This window comes from Nicotiana tomentosiformis, chromosome 11, assembly GCF_000390325.3.
Source record: "Nicotiana tomentosiformis chromosome 11, ASM39032v3, whole genome shotgun sequence".
In the NCBI taxonomy this organism is placed as follows: Eukaryota; Viridiplantae; Streptophyta; class Magnoliopsida; order Solanales; family Solanaceae; genus Nicotiana; species Nicotiana tomentosiformis.
Window position 1 is genome coordinate 103255136 of NC_090822.1, and position 19792 is coordinate 103274927.

General features: G+C 40.1%; 2 protein-coding genes across 2 annotated transcripts; both read left to right on the top strand.

The window, feature by feature from the left end:
* The first annotated feature begins 827 nt into the window (after window positions 1-827).
* LOC138901944 (uncharacterized) lies at window positions 828-1169 on the top strand. The gene has a single exon (XM_070189744.1). The coding sequence runs from the start codon at window positions 828-830 to the stop codon at window positions 1167-1169; it is 342 nt and encodes a 113-aa protein (XP_070045845.1).
* An 8269-nt stretch (window positions 1170-9438) lies between these two features.
* Window positions 9439-10602, top strand: LOC138901945 (uncharacterized). The gene is made up of 2 exons (XM_070189745.1): window positions 9439-9808; window positions 9860-10602. Exons 1-2 carry the CDS (start codon window positions 9439-9441, stop codon window positions 10600-10602), a joined length of 1113 nt encoding a protein of 370 aa, XP_070045846.1.
* Window positions 10603-19792: the final 9190 nt, after the last annotated feature.

A 19792-nucleotide genomic window follows, 5' to 3' on the forward strand; every position in this document is an offset into this window, starting at 1 on the left:
CCCGGTACTCCATTCATCCGGGTGCTGCTAAGATATATCAGGACTTGAGGCAGCACTATTGGTGGAGGAGGATGAAGAAAGGCATAGCGGAGTATGTAGCTCAGTGCCTAAATTGTTAGCATGTGAAGTATGAGCATCAGAACCGAGTGGTTTGCTTTAGCAACTTGAGATTCCCGAGTGAATGTGGGATCGGATCATCATGGACTTCGTTGTTGGTCTTCCACAGACTCAGAAGAGATTTGACATGGTATGGGTGATTATGGAAAGGTTGACCAAGTCGGCTCATTTCATTCCAGTAGTGACTATCTATTTTTCATAGTAGCTGGCTCATGTGTATATTCACGAGATTGTATGACTTCATGGTGTACCGGTATCCATCATTTTTTACCGAGGTACACAGTTCACATCGTACTACTGGAGAGCTGTACAGTGAGAGCTAGGCACGCGAGTTGAGTTGAGTACAACATTTCACACTCAGACGGACGGACAGTCCAAGCGCACTATTCAGATATTGGAGGATATGATTCGTGCTTGTGTTACGGATTTTGGGGTGCTTGGGATCAGTTCTTTCCATTTGTGGAGTTTACCTACAATAATAGTTAATAGTCGAGTATTCAGATGGCTCCCTATGAGGCCCTATATGGGAGACGGTGTCGTTCTCCAGTTGGGTGGTTTGAGGGGAGGTTAAGTTATTGGGCACAGATTTGGTTCGAGATGCTTTGGAGAAGATCAAGATGTTCCAGGATCGGCTTCGTACAGCCCAATCTAGACAAAAGAGTTATGCGGATCAAAAGGTTAGGGAGTGAGTCTTGATCCGGGTTTCAGCCATGAAGGGTGTGATGAGGTTTGGCAAGAAGGGCAAGTTGAGCCCTAGGTATATCGAACCTTTTAAGATCCTTGAAAGGATTAGAGAGGTGGCCTACAAGCTTGCTTTGCCACCTAATTTATCTGTGGTTCATCCTGTGTTCCATGTCTCTATGCTTCAGAAGTATTACGATGATCGGTCTCATGTTCTAGACTTTAGCACAGTCCAATTGGACGAAAATTTGACTTATATTGAGGAGCCTGTAGTGATCTTGGAAACACATGTCCAAAAATTGAGATCAAAGGATATTGCTTCAGTGAAGGTCCAATGGAGGGATCATCCGGTTGAGGAGGCGACTTGGTAGACCGAGCACGACATGCGGAGTTGTTATCCTCATCTATTCACCACTTCAAGTATATCCTTATACACGTTCGAGTATGAATGCTTGTTTTAAAAGGGGGAGAATGTAACGACGTGATCGGTCGTTTTGTATAATTATGCCCTGTTACCCCCTTTAAGTAATTCATATATATGTGTTTATAATTTTATGACTTGCGGGGTCGGTTAGGTTCGTACTGGGAAGCTTTTGGGTTGATTTGGACCCTTAATTCTTGACTTAGAGGTTTTAAATTAGTAAATGTCGACCAAACTTTGACTTTTGTGAAAATGACCTTGGAATTATGTTTTTATGGCTCCGGCAGCTTAGTATCATGATTTCAAACTTAGGCATATGCCCGGAATTGATTTTGGAAGTCCGTGGGTTGATTTATGTTGATTTGTCAAAATTTGGCAATTTGAAGCTGAAAGGTTTGAATGTAGATTGAGTTTTAGGTATCGAGCTCGAAATTTGATTTGGGACTTGGAATATGTCTGTTATGGAAGTTAGAAGTTGCATGCAAAATTTGGTGTTGTTTGTAGTTGATTTGATAAGATCCGGACGTTTAGTAATAACATTAGAAATTATTGGACTTTACTTTGAAATTCTTGTGCTTTAGTGTTTGATTCGTAGTTTTAGATGTTATTTTTTGTGTCGTATGATGTTTTTAGACTTGTTTGGATGTTTAGTTTGGAGCCCCGAGGGTTCGGATGAGTTTCGGACATGTCCTGGAGAGGTTTGAACTAAAAATTTCAAAACCTTGTGTCTGGTGCTCTGGTTTCGCAAATGCGAACACCATGGTCGCATTTGCAACGGTGACAGAAGAGGGGCAGTTGTCGCAAATGCGACTTCCCCTTCAAATTTGCGAAGATAATAGGATTATAGCTTAGTTTGCATTTGCGAACATTTGTTCGGTTTTGCGATGATCCTCGAGTTCGCAAGTGCGAAGCTTTCATCCCAATTGCGATGTTGACTTAGGCTAGTCGTGATGGCACCTAACCCAACCCGTTAGGTAAGCCAATTAACAATAAACAAGTTCAAATGATATTTATTAAGAGAAGAAATAATAATACAACTGAACTATTATACAAAGAATTTCCCAAGGACTGGTAGTACAAATCATGAGCTTCTAAGATTTAGAGTTTACAAAGCTGGTATGAAATAAATACATCATCTGTTTGAAATATACATGAACATATTAATAATTCCAAAGCTACCAAGAACGAGAGGCAGCTATTGCCGAAAAGCAGGTACGCCTTCAATGCCAACTCTCGCCATACACAGCAGCATCAGCATCCAAAATCTGCACGCAAGGTGCAGAAGTGTAGTACGAGTACAACCGACTCATGTACTCAATAAGTAACAATCATAAACTTAGGTTGAAAGTAGTGACGAGCTGAGACAAAGGTCAGAGTCCAACACCAATAGCCAACAATAGCTCATAACAATATAATAAAAGTGGTACAAGAAAAAATTCAGAGATATGTTGCTCAGCTAGTGCACAGTTACGGAAAATAGTCATGCTTTTCATGTACAACAGTAAAACCCAAATCCTTCACCGAAATCACCAAAATATGAGTAAGTCAGAAACCTTTGATTTTTCCCAAAAACTTTCAATAACAGATAAGATGATTCAATCTCAGATGGCATGAGGAAAGTACATCTCTATGCCTACATGTCAATGTGCATGTGAAGTCATAAATGTCACAAAATAGTGTATCATGAGGAAATACATCTTTATGCATGTATGTCAAGTATGCATGTTAGATGCAATGTGCCACAGAGATGAACTCATGTACTCACACACTCAGAGTACTCAATATCACAGTCTCACACTCCCACTCCTCATGCTCAATCACTCAACACACTCAGTCACTCAGCATTATACGGTACCTGCTGCAGTGCGTAGCCCGATCCCATCATGAATCAACAGTAATTGCGCTCACTGTGGGTGTGTAAACTCCATAGGGGCGGATCCTGCCCAAGCACTAATATGACCTACTGGGCGTGTAGCCCGATTCCATCATGAATCAATAATACCTATTGTGACGTGTAGCCCAATCCACATATAGCCATAAGGCCTGTTGCGGCGTGCAACCCTATCCACATATAGTCATAAGGCCTGTTGTGGTGTACAACCCGATCCACATATAGCCATAAGGCATGTTGTGGCGTGCAACCTGATCCATATATCTCACTCACAACACGGCTCTCAGGCCCCAACTCAGTCATCAATCTCTCTAATCTCTCGGGCTCACAAATCTCATGCCAATCAACCCAAACAATGATAATATGTTGTGACAACAAATGATAACAGAGACTGAGATATGATATGAAAATGAATGAATATGACTGAGTATGTAACTGCAATTTAAGCAAATATATCAACAATAGAAATGACCTCAGTGGGCCCCAACAGAATAAGCATATAGCCTAAACATGGTTTCTAACATGGATCACAACTCAATTACTCTATCACGTAGAAATTTCATGGATAAAGACAAGATTAAGTAACTACACAGTACCATAGATTAACCTAGCCATAATTCACACGGTGCATGCCCATCACCTAGCATGTGCGTCACCTCACACCAAACACATAACACGTATATTCAGGGATTCATACCCTCAGCACCAAGTTTAGAAGTGTTACTTACCTCGAACAAGCAGAATCCAATACTGAGCAAGCCAAACGATGCTCCAAAAATGCCATCCCGCGTGTACTGACCTCCGAACGGCTCGAAACTAGCCAAACGAAACTCAAGAACATCAAATAATGCCAAAGGAAACAAACCCAATCGATAAAGGTCGAATCTTTAATCCAAACCCTAAAGTCAACCAAAAAGTCAAAACTCAGGCCCGCACCTCAAAACCCGACAAAACACAAAAAATACGGTGACCCATTCAATTACGAATCCAACCATACTAGTTTCACTCAAATCTGACTCTGAATTGACGTTCAAAACTCAAAAATTTACTCTATGAAACTTTAGGCAAAACCCCCCCAAATTTCTCTTTTGAAATCATCAACCAAATGCCAAAAACGGAGATAGATACATGAAATAAAATCAAAACTGAGTAGAGGACTCTTACCCCAATCCATATGGTGAAAATCTCTTCAAATATCGCTTCAATCCAAGCTACATAGCTCTAAATATGATAAAATGGTCGAAACCCCCGAAATAGATTACTTTATAATTCACTAGATAGTCATATGCATCGCGATCGCGGAATAATCCATGCGATCGCGAAGGAGAAAATGGAACTGCTCAAAATACCCAACGCGTACGCGAGACGAACCATGCAAACGCGCAGACCACTGGAATAAAGCTACGTGAACGCACCCTCATACACGCAAACGTGAAGACATCTCTGCCCATCACCCACGCTGATACGTAATTGCCTTCCCAAGCACGCAACCACGTTACACAAGCCGCTCGACCTCTACGAACGCGGTCCTACAATGGCGAACACATAGAAGAATAGATAAGATATTTCATTCCCAGATAGCATGAGAAAAATACATCCCTATGTCTACATTTCAATGTGCATGTGAAATCATGAATGCCACAAAATCGTGTAGCATGAGAAAATGCATCTCTATGCATGTATGTCAAGTATGCAAGTCAAATGCAATGCATCACAGTGATGAAATCATATACTCACTCTCAAAGTACTCAATCTCACTGTCTCGCACTCCCACTCATCACGCTCAATCACTCAGCACACTCAGTCACTAAGCATTGTACGGTACTTGCGCTCACTGCTGGTATGTCAGACTTAGGAGGGGCGAATCCTGTCCAAGCGTTAATATAAGACAACATGGCATGTTGTGGCGTGCAGCGCGATCCTATCATAAATTAATAAAACCTGTTGCGGCGTACAGCCCGATCCCATCAATAATAATAAAGCCTATAAGGCATGCTGCAGAGTGCAGTCCGGTCCATATATATATATGGCCTGCTACAGCGTGCAACCCGATCCACAATATCTCTCACAGCACGGCTCTCAGCCCCCCAACTCAGTCATCAATCTCTCCAGCCTCTCGGGCTCACAAATCTCATGCCAGTCAGCCCAAACAATGATAACATGATGTGACAACAAAGGATAACAGAGACTGAGATATGATATGTGAATGAATGAATATGACTGAGTATGTAACTACAATTTAAGCAAATAACTCAACAGCATAGATGACCTCAGTGGGTACCAACAGAATAAGCATATAGCCTAAACATGATTTCTAACATGATTCACAACTCAATTTCTCTAACACATAGAAATTTCATAGATAGAAATAAGATTAGGTAATTACACAATATCACAGAATCAACCGAGTCATAATTCACACGATGCACACCCGCACGCCCGCCATCTAGCATGTGCGTCACCTCAAAACTAAACACATAACACGTATGTTCAGGAATTCATACCCCCAGCACCAAGTTTAGAAGTGTTACTTACCTCGAACAAGTCGAATCTAACATCGAGCAAGACAAATAATACATTAGAAACACCATCCCACATGTACCGACCTCCGAACGGTTCGAAACTAGCCAAAAGCAACTCAAGAATATCAAATAATTCCAAAGGAAACAAACCCAATCGATAAAGGTCGAATCTTTAATCAAAATCCCAAAGTCAACCAAAAAGTCAACAAAAGTCAACGTCGGGCTCGCCTTGGATTTTGAATCCAAGATTACCCAAGCGAAGCACTAACCAATACAATATCATATGAATGAAAACTGACTCAATCGGAGTCCGATAGTTCAACCAATTTATCAAAATATCGCTCTTGGGTGTTCATAAACCAAGAGTCCAACCCACACCAGTTGGGTCCCATATCTCCCGAAATACTCCTCCAAAACCCCCCCCAAATTCGAGTATGTTGTTCTCCTAATATAGGAGAACAAAACCCCAAAAGAAATCGAGAAATAAACATCTCTTACTCATTTTCAATTTTTAAAATTTAGGACATAACCGTAGGTCTTGATTTAAAGAATTAAATGGGTTTTTAATTAAAATCATAGATTAAATATTAAACCAAGGGAATAAATCAAAGAAAAATGCTTCGGTTATGGTTTAGACCTTATCCTATGGAAGAAACTTAAAGAACAACCTTGAATTCTCCCAATCCCAAACTTTCAAGATGAGAAAAACTCCAACAACATTTATAGCCAAAATGCCCAATTGTTCTACCACTTTTTTTATGCCAAACAATCTCGAAACTCACTTTTAATGCCTGATGTGTGGTTATAATTCCATAGTTTAGCACATTATTCGCCTTGCATTTTATATGCTTTAATGATAAATTACACTTTATTTGTGCGTAATGGAGTCTATTTTATGTGTAGGTGTATTGGAGATGAAAGTAGAGCAAAAGGAATAAGTAAAGTCTAAAGCGTGCTCGAAAACAATTGAAAAGAAGAAAGAAAGAAGTGAGCAGTCGACAAATGAAAAGATGGCGAAGCCAGGCCTAGAGCAGGCATTAGATCAGGCGGGGTGAGGCTTCCACCTCGCATTAAGGCTGGCGATGCCAGGCTTGGGGGAGAGCTCCACCAGGCGTTGAAGCTGGCGACGCCAGGTCTGGGGCGAGCTTCAGCTCGCGTGAAGCCTCGCGAGGCCAGGTCTGAGGCATGCACAATCCGAACTCTGAAGGCTTATTTCGTCTCCTTGTTTGACTAGGACTTGGCCTACCCGTTTAGGTCTTTTCCTACACATATAAATAGACCTAAAATGCCACTTTTGAAGGAGGTTTTGTCAATTGGAAGCAAGGATAGCTTGTGGAACAACTGTTGGAAGCTAGACTCATCGATTTCTACATCCCTTTATCCTTACTTTGTAATTTAATTATGCAAAATATTGTGGATATTGTTACTATGAGCATGAGTAGCTAAACTCCTAATCTAGGGTTTTGATGGAACCTATTGGAGGATGATTTTTCTGTTACGTTAATATAGATTTGCCGTAGTATTTTCTCTATTTGTTCAATTATAATATTATAGTGGTTGATTGAAGGGCCCTCAATTGGCTGTGCCTATTTAGTATGTATTACTCGGGAGAGAGTGCATATTTAGATAGTTGTTGAATAACATCACTCTTAACGTATATGAGAGATCAATACAAAGGATTTAAAGGTGGGATTAGGGATAACGAAACCTTGGTGCGAACCGAGTGAGCCGTACTTAATGCCAGCTAGCGTAATTCGGGAAAATATGCCTAATAAATTGTGGTAATTACTCGAGAGAGAGTTACGACAGTCAGAGTGCTCATGATCGATAGAGAAGACTTAGGCGAATTTATAGAAACTGTAGCGGAAAAGATTCCGACAGTAGGGAAAATCACAACCTTAGATCATTCCAATTCTTGTCTACAACCCGTTAGTAGTTAGTTATTAATTATTGCACTTTCATTACGTAATATTTAGTTAGTAAACATCCAAATTGTTACTTAGATATTTCTGAAGATTGATTGCGTGAGTTCATTCGAGTCTAGTAGTTGTGTTTGATAGGTTAATTCCCCGTGGGATTCGACGCCGGACTTATTAGTCGGAATATATTTGCAACGACCGCTTAGTCCTTTTTATAAGGCATAGCTGGGCGTGATCAAATTTTGGCGCCTATAAATGAACCTAAATCTTATGCCAGGGTGTGGTGCCTCTTATGCCAGAAGCAACCTTGTATGATTGGGCACAACCCACCACCGAAAATCTGGCAACCGCAATTGCAATCCCTCAAATACAAGTGGAATCATTTCAAATCACAAACAACATGCTACATTTGTTGCAGAGCAAGGGACTGTTTTCAGGGTCGTACATTGAAGATCCTCAGCAGCATCTAAAAAATTTCCTGTCGATATGTGTCACACAAAGGCAACCTAATGTGACATCGGAAATAATAAAACTGCTATTGTTTCCATTCTCGGTGACGGGAGAGGCTCAAACTTGGCATAATTCACTCCCCATAAACTCCATCACTACGTGGGAGGAATTAGTCAAGCAATTTATAAACAAGTTCTACCCACCCAATAAGACTACCAAACAAATTGATGAGATATTGAGCTTCAGGCAGAGACCAACATAAACACTACAAAAAACGTGGGAGAGGTTCAAGGGTATGCTGGTTAAGTGTCCACATCATGACATTCCAGAGCAAATGTTGGGGCAGAGGTTCTACATGGGATTGGCAGACAACTTAAAGGCCAATGTTGATGCTTCAGCGGGTGGAGCATTTTTTAGCAAATCATTCAGAGAATGCAAGATCCTACTCGATAAAATGGCTCAAAACTCAGGATAGATGACAAGAGACTCTACGATCACTCTTGTAGTTCACTCTGTGGCTTTGGACCCAAACAACTCTATAGCCGAAAATATGGCCACTCTAATGACACAAATGAGTATCCTCACCAAGAAGATCGATGAATCTGGCCAGAAGCAGCAGGTACACATAGTTGATGCGACTAATGGGGGCTTATGTACACCATGCATTAACCAACCATATGCATGCTCGTGGAGTGTGGAAGGTGATAACCAACAATATCAGGAAGATATGAACTATGTGGCCAACTATGGGGGACAAAAGCAAGGTGGTCAGAATTGGAGGCAACAGAATCAACAATATAGACCAGCACAGCAGCAGTACAATAACAGCAACAATCCTGGAGCTATGCGACCACAAGGTCAAGTGGTGCCTTACCAAAGGCAACAGGGTTACAACCAGCAAAATCAGCAGCTGGCTTATCAACAACCTCAACAACAACAGATTGTGAGACAAGATGATGGTTTTGTTGAACTTAAGGGAATGCTGGATAGCAACAACAGAATGTTGTAACAACTGATTAGGTCCACTAGAAAAATGCAAGAGAGAGTGGACTCACATGAATCAACGATAAAGGGTATTGAGATTCAATTAGGATAGATTTCTATGGCTCTAAACAATCGTCCCCAAGGGACGTTACCTGCAGACACATAAGTCAATCCAAAAGATCAGGGTCCGAAAGCCGACCTACTAAAACATGTGTGCCAGTACCCATTGAGATAGATGATTCAACAGGGTTAACTGAGGTGACGGTACAACATGCACAAGAGAGAACAAGCAAAGAAAAAGAGGTCGCGAAGAAGACTAAGGTAGCATAAGAAACGATAGTATAAGTAGTGCCTGAGCAAGATAAAACTCAAATCACAGGAAAGAAGCGACCTCCAGCACCATTCCTACAGAGATTGGCAAAATATCATAAGGACGAGCAATATAAGAAATTCATGGAGATGTTGAAACAAATACAGGTGAACATTCCACTGATTGATGCATTGCGGGAGATGCCTGGGTATGCCAAAATGATGAAAGATTTAATGTCTCACAAATTTGACTTCCAAGACCTGTCAACTGTTACATTGACACAGACCTGTAGTGCAGTCGTGACGAGACCCATAGCTGAGAAGTTGTCAGACCCATGGAGTTTCACAATCCCATGCACGATAGGCAGATATGCTTTTGCTAAAGCATTGTGTGATTTAGGGGAAAGCATAAACTTGATGCCCTTGACTATCTACAAAAGGTTAGGGATTGGAAGAGCTAGACACACGTCCATGTTACAACAGCTAGCCGACCAGATAGTGAAGAGGCCCTCTGGTATCCTTGATGATGAATTAGTATAGGTTGGAAAGTTTGTGTTCCCGACAGATTTTGTCATTCTAGACTGTCGGGTTGACGAGGAGATTCCCATAATTTTGGGAAGACCATTCTTGGCCACTGGGAGAGCTTTAATTGACTGTGAAACTGGAGAGCTCAAAATGAGACTAAATGATGAAAAAATAACATTCAATGTGCAGAAATCTATGTGGCGACCAAGTGAATTTGCTAACTGCTCTCTAATAAAAGTCATGGATGTAATTTTGGAGGAGGAAGATGAGACCTTGAACGCTAAAGACCCTCTAGAAGCCTGTCTCTTGAACATAGATGAAGTAAATGGAGAGGATTTGGTGGAGTGGGTGCGGGCTCTTGAAGGCCAAGGGTTTTGGAAAAGAGAGCTCGAATTTGAGCCTTTGCACTTAGAAAAAAAAAATCCTCCAACTAAGCCATCGATAGAAGAGCCACCAAAGTTAGAACTGAAGCCGCTACCACCTCACCTCAGGTATGCTTTCTTGGGACCTAACTCGACTTTACCTGTTATTATCTCATTTGGTTTGTTAGATGTGCAGAAAGAACAACTTTTGCAGATATTGAGTGAGTGCAAAACTGCAATTGGTTGGACCATTACAGACATTAAAGGTATCGGTCGGCCTTTTGTATGCATAAGATTCTACTGGAAGACATTGTTCAAAGATGCACACTTATGGGTGAAAGTGCTGGAGTCGGGCTTCTACTGGCCGACATTGTTCAAAGATGCACACTTATGGGTGAAGGGTTGTGACGAATGCCACTGAACCGGGAATATTTCTCGCCGACATGAGATGCCTATGAACCCAATTCAGGAGGTAGAAGTGTTTGATGTATAGGGAATTGATTTCATGGGGCCTTTTGTCAGCTCATATGGCAACAAGTACATACTCATAGCTGTGGACTACGTGTCAAAATGGGTGGAGGTTGCAGCGCTCCCTACAAAATGATGCAAAGGGGGTAATTGGTTTTTTGAGAAAGAATATATTCGCCCGATTTGGCACTCCAAGGGCAATAATCAGTGACGGAGGCACTCATTTCTGTAATTGAGCCTTCGCAAAGTTGTTAGAAAAGTATGATGTACGCTACAAGGTTGCCACCCCATATCATCCACAAACGAGTGGGCAAGTGTAAGTTTCGAACAGAGAGATAAAGAGCGTTTTGACAAAGACTGTGAATGCTACAAGAACGGATTGGGCGAGAAAGTTAGATGATGCACTCTAGGCCTATCGTACTGCTTTCAAAACTCTGATTGGCATGTCGCCGTATAAATGGGTGTTTGGGAAGGTGTGTCACTTACCAGTGGAGTTGGAGCATAGAGCTTTATGGGCATTTAGGCAATTGAATCTCGCTATAGAAGCTGCGGGTACAAGTAGAGTCATAGAGGTGCACGAGCTTGATGAGTTTCGCTACCATGTTTTTGAGAGCACAAGACTATACAAGGAGAGAATGAAGATGATGCATGATAAAAATATTCTTGAGCGGAGTTTTAAACCCGGAGATGTGGTATTGCTATACAATTTAAGATTGAAGTTATTTCCGGGCAAATTAAAGTCAAGATGGTCAGGACCATTTCGTGTGGTAGAGATTCACCCCACTGGCACCGTAGAGATTGCTGCAAATGACTCTCGTAGTTTAGAGTCAATGGGCATAGGTTAAAATATTATTTGGGTATGGATGATGCGAAAGTAGTGTCGGTGACTCATTTGCTCAAGCCACCAAGGTTGAGCAAGCCTTAAGTGCGATTACCTGCGTCGTGCCGCGACGTTAAATTAGGCACTTCATGGGAGGCAACCCATTTTAATGTTGTATTCGTCGTGCCATGACGTTAACTAAGGCGCTCGTTGGGAGGCAACCCAATTCGTAGTTGATTTATTTTAGTGTAGCTAGAATTTTTCTTTTCGTTTTTAGGTACTAACAAGTTTGCAGGTAATTTTGGGCAAGTCGAGCAGAGTTTTCAGCGTCACATGAAGGAAACCAGGCGGGGGAGCTCGCCTCGCGAGGGTTGAGGCGAGGTATAGCTGGCGAAGGAGCTCGCCTCGCTTGGGTAAGGCCAGGTACACCAGGCGCTAAGCCTCGCGTCGCATGGGTTGAGTCCAGGTACTTCACACATTAAGTCGCGTGCCTCAAGCTCCCAAGCTCACGTTAGAGCTGGCGAGGCAAGGGATTACGCAAGGTACATAGGCAGGCGCCGCCATGTAAGGAATTTTGGACTTGTTTTAAATTTTTTTTTTGGTTCCCTTATATTACTCTAACCCCCCAATTACACGCCCAACCTAAACTAAACAAAATAAAACCCTAAGGTAAACACTCAAACTTCTCCTAGTTCCTCAAACACTCAAGCAAACTCATCTAAGGCAAATCACTGCTCAAAAGAAAAATTCCTCCCTCTCACACACTCACGTCAGTTAACACTGCCAAACCCCTTCCCTTCACAACCCCCATTGAAGACAAGAAATATTAGGCAATTCAAAGGCAATTCCTTCTTCTTAAAGCATACAAGGTATGATTTTTATCTCTCTCCTTTGCAATTTCGAGTTGGATGCAGGTATGAAATTAGCCACACAAAAAAATTGGGGTTGTTCTTCATTGTAATAATGTATTTGTGTGTCCCAGCCCCATGAACCCCATAAGAATGGTATTGATATTGTATGAACACGTGGTGGTACGGAACGCCCAAGCCGATTTGGGAGGGTGAGGCAATCCCTCACCCCTACAAGAACTTCCATGGCACTAGTGTATGCTAAGTGTTTGCTATAATGCCTCAATGGCATTCCTTGTCCCCATTGGAGCCCGAGTCTCCGTGATTAATAGACTAGTGTTATGTAGTCGCGCACCACGTTAAATATTAAGTGTGGGGTGCCTCACTGGTAGCCCGATGCTTCAAAATCAAAGGAAGCACCCATGTGTTGTGGTTTGTTTCTCATGTTAAGAAAATTCGAGGTGAAGTCTGAGTAACCTCGAAAATTTGGGCAAGACTATGTGTGTCATATCGTAATGCAGTTTTAACTGATTGATGATTACTTGTGTAGGCACAAATATGCCTCTGAGAAAAGATACCGGCAAAGGAAAGGCTACTTCCACTGCTCCGGCTAAAGCAAAAGAGACCTCCGCACCTCCCCCCAAAGAAGAGAAAAGGGGGAGAAGCTACCTCCAGTTGAGATGAAGGAGCACAAGCTGTGGCAGTTGTAGCAGCCATGCGTCCACAACCCCAAGACCAACGGGAGTTTGGCATCATAAGCATACCCCCGCATACTAAGGATTGGTACAGGCGTTGTAGGCCTAAACATGTACATCCGGAGGCCGCTATCCATGAGCGCCGACTGCAAGCAAAGTACCAGGCTATTTGGAGGGGCATCCATGATTTGGGGTTAAGCTATCTCTTTAAGAACACAGGGGATATTAATCTCAATCTAGTGAGGGAATTCTATGTAGGGTTTGATCCACAGGATACCGAACAGCTGGTGTCGATTCGTGGACGGTTGATAAACTTTTCAGCCACAGTCATATATAACTTTTTAGGTGCTCTATATGTTCCTGTGGAGTCATTAGACTACTTCATTCACTGTCCTACATATAGAGAGTTGAGACACACGTTATGTGGTGTCAATTCTATGGTAGCGTGGATCCGTGATAAGAAAACAAATCGGCACAAGAAGTTCCCCAAAAATAAGATGAGGGCGGAGGCTCAAATTTGGTTGAAACTGATTAATGCACGGCTCCTACCGTGCAATCATGACATGCTCATTCGCTGAGAGAGGACTTGTGTTATCTATTTCCTCATGACGGGTCAAAGGGTGAATGTGGGTCATCTGATTCGCTACCAAATGTCTTCGGTAAGAACGAGTAAGAAGGTTGATTGAATGTCATTTGCCAATTTTTTGACTCAGTTCTTAAGACACGAGGAGATTGAGGAGGAGACAGAGTTTGACCACATTATTGATCAGCCCATACGACAGACAGACATCACTAGTATCCGGGTGAAGGAAGAGACTGATATGCCATCATTGACAGGTGCCGAGCGCAATGCTCGTGATGATAATTTATGGCCCATTTCTATGGGATGATGGATTTGCAGCTGAGGATAGGTGGCGGCCAGCTACTATAGCAGAGAGGGACATATTGGAGGAGTGGTTCCCACTCAACGCTCATGCTCAGCAACTGGTTGGGCTAGGTGATGGATACAGACTCCCAGAAGATGAGGATGTCAACATACCTGAGCAGTTTGAGGCCGAGCCAGAGCAGTCAGATGATGAGGATGATGAGGAGGAGGAGGAGGAAGCACAAGATGAAGAGTGGGCAGCCTCAAAGGATGAGGGCGACGATGCAGCATGACTAGGGAGTTTGTCCTTACACTCTACTTAGTTTTCTTGTTTTGTCATTTTGTGCATGCACTGAGGACAATGCATGATCTAAATGTGGGGTGGGGACTTGTAAATATTAATGTTGCTTAGTTATTTTTATTATTTTAGTAAGTGTCGTAGTTGTTTTAGTTGATTGTTTTAAATATTAGCTTAGTTAATTGTTTTAGTTATTTGTTTTTAGTTATTCGTTGTTAGTAAAAAAAAAATATAGAAAAAAATTGGACTCTTCCGGACGATGGATCTCTTAGACAGTTTTCTTGAGGGAAGTAAGTCTAAAGAAAAACAAACCAAAAAGATTTTCTTGTAGGTAGTGTAGTAATTCCCCATTGATTTTTCTTTGGGCCGCGGTTCTTTTTCAAGGGCTTTTAGTTGAACCGGGTGTAGTTAGTTTTAATTTTTAGGAGTAGGAACCAAGGGTCTATGCATTTAATTGCAGCAATATCTCTTAGCTTTGGTATGCCTCGAGAATAGTTAGTACTATGGTTGTGACGCTTATGCTCGATTTTTGACTCTAGTATAAGTACCTTAAATCAGAGATTCTTAATTTTGTTTAACTGCTTGGACTGGAGTGTCGCGATGAAACCAATCCTGAGTGAGTTATGTGACATGTTTGTGTGAGGTTTTGTAGGTATTTTGTACATTGCATTTGATGTCAAGCAAAAAAGTAGTCTTGTTCAGTCTAGGAAGTGATATAGGCGTTTCTTTGTTAAGCCAGATATATATAGTTTACCCACCTAAATGTTATGTATCGTAGTTAACCCCTTTGAGCCTATAATCATGTTTCTTTGGTAACCACATTACAAGTCGTACCTCTTTGTTTGAATTGACCATAAATTTGAACCTTGTCACCTCTCATGAGCACTTGAATGGTGATGAATTATGTAAAAGTTAAAGTGTGGTGTGGTGGGTTGGCTTTTGAGTGGAACAATTGAAATGAGGAGAAAGTTGCATTGTCTTGAAAAAAAAGATGTCAATAAAAGCCACTTGAAGAGAAAGAAGAGAGAAAAATGATAATAGTATATTGTATGAAAAAAAATTCTTGATGATAGTGGCTAGTGATATATTTGTGCTTAAAGAAGTATGGGGTAATATAATTTGAAGTGAAGGTGGAATATTGGGTTTGACATAAGTATGAGTTGTTGTATTAAGGTATATGTATTAAAGTGCTTAAGGGAGGTGTAGTTACTCATATCCAAATATATCATACCCGACCCGCAGCCTACATTACAACCAATGAAAGTCCTACTTGATCTTAGACTGAATGAACTCAATTAGTAGAGTATTACACTACGGGCAAGCCTATGGTGCATCATGTGTGGCATATGAATGTTATTTCTTAGAGCTAGTGAATTTTTCCTATCTTGAGTTCCTACGTTCTTAAAATTCATGGTGTGTGGAACTAAGCTCTTTGATTGGGTGAGGGAACGTCATTCATAAGGGAAAGGTAATGTCGTTGACCTCCATGTTGGAGTAAGTGAGTAAATTGTGAATAAGGCATGGTATTTGTGAGTAAAAATATCTTAAGGCGAGGATGTTACACCTTTGGGCTTAGACTATTTTAAATATTCTTGGTATAATGAGTTAAGGGAATTGTTTAGAAAGGTTGTGTCTACAAGTGTAGTTTGATTGCTCGAGGACGAGCAATGTTTAAGTATGGGGTATTGATATGTGGCTATAATTCTATAGTTTAGCACATTATTCGCCTTGCATTTTATATGCTTTAATGATAAATTATACTTTATTTGTGCGTAATAGAGTCTATTTTATGTGTAGGTGTATTGGAGATGAAAGTAGAACAAAAGGAATAAGTAAAGTCTAAAGCGTGCTCGAAAACAATAGAAAAGAAGAAAGAAAGAAGTGAGCAGCCAGGCCTAGAGCAGGCGTTAGAGCAGGCGGGGTGAGGCTTCCACCTCGCGTTAAGGCTGGCGACGCCAGGCTTGGGGCGAGCTCCACCAAGCATTGAAGCTGGCGATGCCAGGTCTGGGGCGAGCTTCAGCTCGCGTGAAGCCTCGCGAGGCCAGGTCTGAGGCACGCACATTCCGAACTTTGAAGGCTTATTTCGTCTCCTGGTTTCACTAGGACTTGGCCTACGCATTTAGGTCTTTTCCTACACATATAAATAGACCTAAAACGCCACTTTTGAAGGAGGTTTTGGCAATTGGAGGCAAGGATAGCTTGTGGAACAACCGTTGGAACCTAGACTCATCGATTTCTACATCCTTTTATCCTTACTTTGTAATTTAATTATGCAAAATATTGTGGATATTGTTACTATGAGCATGAGTAGCTAAACTCCTAATCTAGGGTTTTGATGGAACCTATTGGAGGATGATTTTTCTGTTACGTTAATATAGATTTGCCGTAGTATTTTCTCTATTTGTTCAACTATAATATTATAGTGGTTGATTGAAGGGCCCTCAATTGGCTGTGCCTATTTAGTATGTATTACTCGGGAGAGAGTGCATATTTAGATAGTTGTTGAATAACATCACTCTTAACGTATATGAGAGATCAATACAAAGGGTTTAAAGGTGGATTAGGGATAACGAAACCTTGGTGCGAATCGAGTGAGCCGTACTTAATGCCAGCTAGCGTAATTCGGGAAAATATGTCTAGTAAATTGTGGTAATTACTCGGGAGAGAGTTACGACAGTCAGAGTGCTCATGATCAATAGAAAAGACTTAGGCGAATTTATAGAAATCGTAGCGGAAAAGATTCCGACAGTAGGAGAAATCACAACCTTAGATCATTCCAATTCTTGTCTACAACTCGTTAGTAGTTAGTTATTAATTGTTGCACTTTCATTACGTAATATTTAGTTAGTAAACATCCAAATTATTACTTAGATATTTCTGAAGATTGATTGCGTGAGTTTGTGCGAGTCTAGTAGTTGTGTTTGATAGGTTAATTTCCCGTGGGATTCGACTCCGGACTTATTAGTCGGAATATATTTGCAACGACCGCTTAGTCCTTTTTATAAGGCATAGTTGGGCGGGATCAATGCCTCCAATAGATTTCTCGTGAAATTTCAGTCAAGTTAACTTTTTGAATCACTCCATTTGACCTTATAATGAAGCAGATATGTTGGTTTCAATATTTTAAAATAGTGCAGATTTTTAAATAAGAATTCAGTGGCAATTTCGTAATTAATCTGAAAATTCTTGCAACGCAATTCTTAGTAAAATGACCATAAATTTCTCATACGATGTCGAAATTAGATGATTTAAGTTGCTATGGTTCCAAAATTACGATACGGATATAATGGTTTAGTCGAAACATGAATCAAAGGTCATTTGCTCAATATGGTAACCTTTATGCTAAAATCGACGTCGAAACTCAAAACGATCACCATACAACCCAAACTTATCAAAGTCATCGGAATTTAACCAAACGTTGTGGACATGTCCAAAATCATCATACAAACTTATCAGAATAATTAAAATCCGATTCCGAATCTGTTTACCCAAAAGTCAAAACTTGGTCAACTCTTCCAACTTAAAGCTTCAAAAACGAGAATCATTCTTCCAAATCAATCCCGAACCACTTGAAAATCGAAACCAGCCATACACGCAAGTCGTAATACATTATATGAAGCTAATCAAAGTCTCAACCCACCGAATGGAACGCCAAAACTCAAAATGACCGGTCGGATCGTTACAACAGAGATTAGCAATATCCATTTTATAGCCATGAGCTAACTTGATGGTAACCGTTTTGCTTTGTTGGAAACGGGTTTTGGTTGAAAACGATTTTTTGGCCTTTTAGTTGTAATTTTGTTGCAGAATATCTTCCATTTTCTTTTGTTGATACTTTCTGCTTCTTGCTTTTACTTTATTGTATTTCTTCCTTGAAATCTTACTTGGCCTTACACCACTACCTTTGCACTCTTTCCTGCATTATTTAGTTAAATATACGAAAAAGATTTGATAATTTTTATGCTTTTACAAGGATAATCTTATATTTAAAATTTAGCAAAATACACTTATGAGAAGATTTTATTAAATGGCTGCTCACTGAGTTCCAATTTCCATCTCATGCTCTACCTAAGGGCCTCTCCATTTTCTTTCACGTTTTTCTTTTATCTTTTTTATTTTTTATTTTATTTTTTCCCATTTCATTGTTGTTTTTCACTTTTTTTCTTTTTGGTAAAGTTTTGCATTCTTTTTCAATTTTATTTTGATTTGTTATTTTTTTATAGTTATTTTTTCTTTTATTTTATTCTTTTTACTTATTCTTTCTTGTAATAATCTTTCACTCTTTTTCACTTTATTATCGTCATAGATTTTGAAATGAGAATAAAAATACGACAAAAAAGTGTGAGAAAGACTATGATAACTCTCACCAATAAAAGGCAAATTAAGCTAATTTAGTCATGAGGGAGAGCCTTACTAGCAATTAATCGCATTGTTAAAAATATTTAATACCTTGTCAAAACTTTTACCCCTCGTTTGGATGGTTGTTACCCGCTGTATCGTATCCTATCGTTATTATAATTACAATGTTTGTTTTGATTGTTACTTAAAATTTATTGTATTGTATTATTAAATCTATTGTTACGTAATAACAAAAAGAGCCATCGTAACAACCGATTTGATGTGGTCGGATCGTTACCTATTTTTCTTTCCAACTATACCCTTATTTATTACTTATTAATCCTACTTTACCCTTTTCCTTATTTTATTATTTTAACTCCAAGTCCAACCTAAACCTACTATCTTCGTTCATACTCCCGTAAGATTTTGGTTAGTTCTGCCGCTTTTGTTTATTATGGTTCTTCCATTGTTCTACTTTTTTTATTCCTAATAATTGTTAACTTTTTTCTTTGATTAGGTTTCTGGTCTTGTTTTCAAGATACAAGATACAGGTACTTTTCTCTCCTTTAATTTTAATTGTATTCTCTAAAATTAAAGGTATACATACGTTACTATAAATTAAAATACAATAAGAGGATATTTACTTGAGTAGAAGAACTTGTCCAAACAAATTATTAAGAACCAAATCATTAATCTTAATGTATAAATTGAACATCTTAAAAAGAATAGCTCTAGCAGACAATCTAACTTATTTTCGCACAAATTGAAGCTATTTTTCCGTAACATGGTGTTTTTAAATTTTTAAATCTTTTTTTTTTTTAGCAAAAAGTTGATATTTTATTTTGAAGTTGGAGAAGTGAGGGGTTGTCTTCACTCAAAAACTCTTCTTTTACTTAGGGATAGCAATGGGGCGGTGCGGTTACAAGCTTCACAGGACAGGACGAGGATGTGCTTATGCGGGGGCGGGACAAGGCGGGGCGTAACTTCAATTTTTTCAAAACTATCCGGGGCGGGGGCGGGGTGGGTTATACCTCAATGCGATCTGTCTCTTTTGGTCTGTCCGGATTGATAGTGAATTCTATTTTTTGAGTCTATACAATTTTTTAATTGATAATAAAGTTGGTCTTTTTTATCTCGAGGCATTTAGAAAATCTATGTGTAAGTGCTTTTTTATAATTTATTCTGACATCATATGCCGTAAAACAGTTAGTCATATATGATTAAACAAAAAATACTTTATTCCATCAGACATGATAAAAACGGGATGAAGTCTTTTTTC

Bases quoted from the DNA above. Each gene is read 5' to 3' on its own strand.
- LOC138901944 (XM_070189744.1), top strand. From the start codon at position 828: ATGAAGGGTGTGATGAGGTTTGGCAAGAAGGGCAAGTTGAGCCCTAGG.
- LOC138901945 (XM_070189745.1), top strand. From the start codon at position 9,439: ATGGAGATGTTGAAACAAATACAGGTGAACATTCCACTGATTGATGCA. The intron at 9,809-9,859 runs GTATCCTTGATG...TGTTCCCGACAG, and splicing joins GATAGTGAAGAGGCCCTCTG to ATTTTGTCATTCTAGACTGT.